This window comes from Coffea arabica, chromosome 5e, assembly GCF_036785885.1.
Source record: "Coffea arabica cultivar ET-39 chromosome 5e, Coffea Arabica ET-39 HiFi, whole genome shotgun sequence".
Lineage (NCBI taxonomy): Eukaryota > Viridiplantae > Streptophyta > Magnoliopsida > Gentianales > Rubiaceae > Coffea > Coffea arabica.
In genome coordinates, this window is record NC_092318.1 from 34,397,634 (window position 1) to 34,404,056 (window position 6,423).

The 6,423-nt window shown below is 29.8% G+C and overlaps 1 protein-coding gene across 1 annotated transcript; it reads right to left on the minus strand.

Annotated features, from left to right (window-relative positions):
- Nucleotides 1-1,426: 1,426 nt before the first annotated feature.
- On the minus strand, nucleotides 1,427-4,306 carry LOC113687230 (rho GDP-dissociation inhibitor 1-like). The gene is made up of 5 exons (XM_027204893.2): nucleotides 4,136-4,306; nucleotides 3,751-3,817; nucleotides 2,941-3,159; nucleotides 2,594-2,718; nucleotides 1,427-1,504 (listed from the first exon to the last, which is right to left on the minus strand). The coding sequence occupies exons 1-5, from the start codon at nucleotides 4,262-4,264 to the stop codon at nucleotides 1,427-1,429; spliced, it is 618 nt and encodes a 205-aa protein (XP_027060694.2). The 5' UTR covers nucleotides 4,265-4,306.
- Nucleotides 4,307-6,423: the final 2,117 nt, after the last annotated feature.

Genomic DNA, 6,423 nt, shown 5'->3' on the forward strand with positions numbered 1-6,423 from the left:
TAACTAATGCTCAAATTGGCTTTATTGGCTTTATTTTTGATGAATTACATTCATCATTATTTTTGGTGACTGTCCTACAACTACAAATGCTCAAATTGGCTTTATTTATGAAATTCTTCTTATGATTATTTACTGTTATTTATGGAAAGTACAGAGCTTATCAATTTCCAAGATCAGATCCTAATGTTATCTGTCGGCATATATTTGAAGAGTTTGAGTCTATGTTTTTCTTAATTTGAAGCGGTGTCTTCTGATCCTACCTTTTAGCCGTATTTTTTTGAGTTGATTTTTGGGTCATCAAAATAGGTTCGGAACTTACACATGCTATGGTTCTCTCTTAGCTCATTTGGTGGTCAAATTTAATTCTGATGGATGTTGTATGGGTAATTTCGGAACTTACACATGCTTAGGGATGTTTATGGTCATTTTATATTTGGTTTTTTCTATTATTTTGGTGTGACTACGAGTTTGAATTAAAACTTCATTGTTAGGAGTCAAATATTATCTTTTGAAGAGTTATACTGATATGTAGAATTTGATACTGGATTGCTGATCCAAATGCTTAGACCCAAAATTGGTTTTCCTTGATTAATGCAGCACCGCATGGAACAATTGTTAAAGTAATATTATACTTCTATTACTCACTGTTATTAGAAAACTAAACACTTGTAGATAGGTTATCATATATTGTTGTGATTTCAAGGACGGATATGGCTTATGATTCATTTGCTTCTTTGCCACGTTTTGTTCGAGGTGGTGCAAAGATGGATCACTTAGGTGTTCCTTTTTTTCTTAAACGCTAGATTTCATTTTATTTTGTAAGAGAGCATTACTCTTTCTTTACTTTTTTTAAATTTTCTTTGTAATTTTGGAGGTTAGGTTTATATCTCCTCCCATCTTTTGATTTTATTAATAAAATTAGGATAGTGCCCTTCCCCTGTAAGGGAGATTGTTTTTAGAAAAAATGTATAAGGAAAAATGATGAAATCCTTTGCAATCTAGACAGTGTAAAAATTTTACATATACTAAATTCCCAATATAGAAGTTTGTACTATCACTCATATTTACTACCTTAGCAATTTCGTGCTATCTACTATTTTCTTGAGAAGAATGGCAAAATTCTTCCCAAGAACACTAATTTATACCACAAATCAAGATTTGCCACATGAAAGAGTTTGATATTTCAATTGTAGTTAAAATCAGACGTTTACAAGAGTTGACCAATTAATAACTGATTAAATAAGAGTAGATGCTCTATGGTCATATTAGAGATCAATTTCATGAGTCATCATGTGAAGTCAAGATTGATGCTAAGTAAAACTCTTACATAAGCAGAACTTAGATCCATTGAAATAGAAACATCAGCAAAAAGAAAGTACCAATATATAAATAAATTGGATGAACTGAAGTTGGTTGAATTCGAAATCTAGGCATTTGCCCAGTCTTTTCGAATATCGAAAGTATAATTTATTTCCAAGTAACACCTGTTATCATCATCAACAAACTGAGACAAACAAAAAGTACAATATCAGCATATAAAAGTGTAAGAGATGATTGACAATATTTGAGTAAGATATAATTATTCAAAGATATTGTTGGTGAAATACTTAATGCAAAAGCAACCTATACTCATTTTGCATTATTCAAGGTACTAGGTTATTTTAATTTATTTTCCTTTCTCAATCTTAAAGTGTATAAATTACAAATTATAGAACCAAAATAAATAAGGTAAATATGTTAAAGAATGCAACTTAATCATGATATTTTACAAGGGAAGATACTTGGAGTTCTAACTTTGATAAACCAATGTGTAGATCCTCACATTAGACTTACAACCCCCATTAAATTATATTATTCAACTTTTCTTATTTTTTTTCCTAAAGAAACAGTGTTGTAAGTTAGTAGATTAAATTCAATGAGCAATGTCAAAATAGGAATTTTATTACTACTATATAGTTTTTTTTAATATCTGTCAATTGCATAATTATATTTTGAAAAAGTGGAAAGAAATTTAAATAGATATTGTGCTTTCATTCAAAACCAAATTTAAGATGCCTTCTAATATATGCAAGATTATAAACTTATTCAGAAATGACTATTTGTTTAATTTTTGATTAAATATTTTTTAGTTTTTTATTGTGTAAAGAGCTGTACTATATTTACCTACATGGTAAATTTGGACATTAGTACATAAATATACTAACTACTTCAAAGATTAACATTTTGTTTTGTATCTATCTAGTGCAGTCTAACATACTGTTTTACAGTTAAAAAATTATGCAGAAAATTTTTATACAATAAAGTACAAATTTATATGTAAGACTGACAATATTTAGAACACCGTCAACCACTTCAATTCTAGTTAACTTTTATTTGTATTAACATTTGAAATTTTAATAATTGTTTAGAGAATGCTATTCAAGACAAATAGTTTCAAAAATTTTAAATGCAATTAACCCGTGATAGTATATCTAATTTTATAGAAAAATGTTGTATGATGAACAACCTTATTCTAACATCTTTTACAAGTTGTAGAATTATTTTACATAAAAAATCATGGATTAATGAGAAAAACAAAGTGTTTGAAGCTAACCTTTGACCTTGCAGAATATAAGCCTCTAGCCAAAAAACCAGATGGCGTACTCTCTTCCGGCGTTTCATATGTATAAGGTTCTTGTTGTGGACTAAACGTTCCAAGCATAGCTTTTCGACTATCCACTGATATAATGGCAATTGTTAGGTAGACTATTCAAATATTAATTCATAATATATAATCAATGCAAAAATTTATTTTCATTAAAAGACTTTAGCTCGATAATATGCAATAATATCATAATCTCTTTTAGACATACTTCAATTTTTGTAGTTTAGGTCCAATCATTCTAAAATTGTATATTTCTAACTATGGATATTGGATATAAAATTGTAAAATCAACTTACCTTTGATACCAGTTTTCCAAACAGTGTTCGTATATCTAAATCCCGAAAGAATGTTATTGCTCACAGTGAAAGAGAATTTCAAGCTGTAGTGACTTCCTTCTTTTAAGGTGAACCACAATCCTTTAGGATTTCCATCTTCAGGAATGGGAAGAATAATGGCTGGTCTATCAGTAGTAACAATTGATAGACTAAGTATTTTAACTTCAGGATCCAGTGTCTCTGTAGCAATAAAAAACTTGCTGTAAAAAGGTCTCATTGAAAGAGAAAACTATTGCTCGAAAATTGACAAAAACATTTGATAGAACATGAAAGAGTAATAAAAAATTGAAACCAATTAGGTACAATTAGTAAAATTTAAATAAATCAATATTGATACTTGAATATTATCTATATTATTGTAGTTTGATTTTGCAAAAAAAGTATAAGAGCAAATAGGGATTTGAAAATTTTGATAGGCTAGTAGAAGGAAGAATATTGCTCTTGCACATCATGCGTAAATATAGTACTTTCCAATGCTTTTTACCTCCAAATTACTATGTTAATCATATTATGATGACCATATTAGACAACCATCTTAATTGATCCTCTTTAAACTAAAAGAAATGAAATAAATATTCAAAGTTTATATCAATTCTTGTTTAGATTTAATTCTCAAATTTCATACAAGACACATAAAAAAAAGTGCATGCCAATTGAACTCAACTAAACAAAATAATTATTTAAGAAAAAAGGCTAATTTATTAAAAGAAAATGAAACTAAATTTTTTATGTAAAGTACTTGATCAAAATTCAAAAGTATACAATTAGTACCTGTAACACTGTTTATATCCACACTCCCTAGCAATTGTTCCTTCCATCTTCTCAAACTCTCATCATCCTAACAATATAAAAAATCACTTATATCATAGAATGTCATCGAATAACATCTCTGTGCACAAATAATTGAATAATTTGTATCGGTAGATGATGCAAAAATATACCATTCTTTAGATTTATATAATCACAAATATATAAAAAATCTTTACATCAACTATTAAAAAAAATACCTTTACTAGAACAAACTAAGAAATGGATTAAGACAATAACATTTGATTTGGGCAAAAAGATATAGTTTTGACTTACTGTTGCAGATCACAACAAAGTAATTGTCTATATATATATATATATAATCAAATAAATTGTGAGAAAAACATACCTTATCTTTCTCAATATGTTCTTTAAGGGTGCACTGTGGTCCAAGTTGAATCTTGTTATTATGTTCTTGACCATCACTGTCTTCATCCTCAGTTGTGTATAAAGAAGTTTCACTCGTATTTCTTTTCATGTTCCCATCTCTCTCATCTCCACTCTCTTGTATGTCACTTTCCTCTCCCCTATCATTTTGTTTATCTTTTTCAAGACCCATAGTTAAAGACTAAAAACATCTAACTGTAAAAGATATCAACTGCTTGCAACATGATTTATAACTCAACAAGAAACTCCTGGTTAAAATGAACTTGAAGAGTTAATGATTGGTGAGATTTCTAAATATCAACATATAGACTAATTCAACAGACTTTAAAGTGTATTTAAAATCCAAGAAATAAACTAATTTTTCAGACCATAAGCAATCCACCAAATTGAGAATATAAAAATGAAAAATTTGATGTTTGTTAGCTTCTTTCAAGGTAGGTAGTTGTTGAACAATTAAATACAGAAGGGAAGGCAGCGTGGACAATTGTGGAAAGTGTAAAAAGAAATGAAAATGTCATGTGGTGATCCGAAATATATTGAAAGAGTAAGAATGAGAAGCTTGTAGCGGGGGGAGGGAGAAAGAGAGAGAGTGAGTGAAGGCATTAGTTTAGATCTCATCATTGATTTATTGGTTACGTAGATTGGGCACTATAGTTTCTTTGTAGTTTGAATATTTTTGGGTGTTTTGTTTCATATTTATCATTTCTTAATTTGTTTTTGTTTTCAAAATTTTTTTTGAAGGTCAAATGCATTTCCAAACAATTTAGTAATCTTTTCATTAAGTGAGTTTGGAAAACTTAACTAGAATGAGAACATAATCTTGCAATGCAAATAAAGGTTTTCTAATAGATGCAAAGTAAACATTTTTGAGAAAAGTCAATAATAAAATTTTTATAATATATTAAACTATTATTAGAAATAAGAGTAATCACATTTTGCAACCTTCAACAAAAACAATATACACTTTTTCTCCTAACCTAATAGAAGTTAATATTTTAGCGGATTCAAAACAGTATTTGTCTTCCAATTTAGTTCTTAGCATTCATCACATTTTGCCCTCTTGAACTAAGAAAAAAAATCCTGCTTTGTCTCCTTACTAGAAAAAATACACTTTGCTATAATATCCTATTGGTATATAAAATTTATAATAATTATAAGTAATATACTTTACTCTAAAAATGTATTAAAAAAAGAAATTTCTTATAAATTCATCAAAATTGCAACCTTTCTTTAAGTTTAATTTTATAATTTCCTTTTGAGTTCATATTAGAAGCTGTAGGTATCCGGTTCGACTGATTAATTGGGAAAAGCCTGTGAAGAGGGAGTTTAAATTAAATACAGATGGGTGTTCTTTGGAAAATCCAGGATGTATTGGTGGTGGGATTCTTTGGGATGGTGATGGGGTCATGGTGTTGGCTTTTGCGGTCCCCTTTGGGGAGACGTCAAGCATGCAGGCTGAAGCAAAGTCTTTGCTATTTGGGGTCCAGCAGCGCATACAGCATGGGTTTGTTAGGCTTCACATGCTGGTTCAGATATTACTAAACAAAGTTGCATGTCCTTGGAAGATATGGGCGGAGATGGAGAAGATTAAGGGATGCATGAGGTTTGTGGCGAGGGTCACCCATTGCTATAGGGAGGGGAATCAAGTGGCTGACGCTTTATCCAAAGTGGGTGCAACTACTGCTTCTCGTTGTTTTTATGCCTTGCATACTAAGTTGACTGGTTTAGCAAGATCTGCTATGCGGTTGGATACTCTAGGTCTCCCTTCTATTCGAAGACTTCGTGTCTTTAGTTAGCTCTCTGGTTCCTGTCTTCATTTCCTTCATTTATTTTGGAGGTTTTGGTTTACGTCCCCCTCCAGTGTACTTCCTCCTTATTTTAATACTAGGAGAATAACACCGCACGATGTGCGGTGTGATTTTCAATATTGCCCATAAATGCCCAATTATTCAAATTTAGATATGAAAAGTTACATAAAAATGCATCAATATCTTTGCAGTTATGTTTTTGTAATTTTATTAAATAGTAAAAATAAGCTACAGTTTTAGCTTTTCGTAGTTTTAGAAGTTTTTTTTTTCATAAAAGGAACTTTAAAATAATATACAATCATACAAAATGAGAATAAAATCCCCAAACAGTCATCTTGCAACTAAAAGATGGTGGGGCATAACATCATAATAAAAGATATCCTGTTGTTAGCATCCTATACATTAGCTAAACAATCTACCATCTGATTTGCTTCACTGCTTA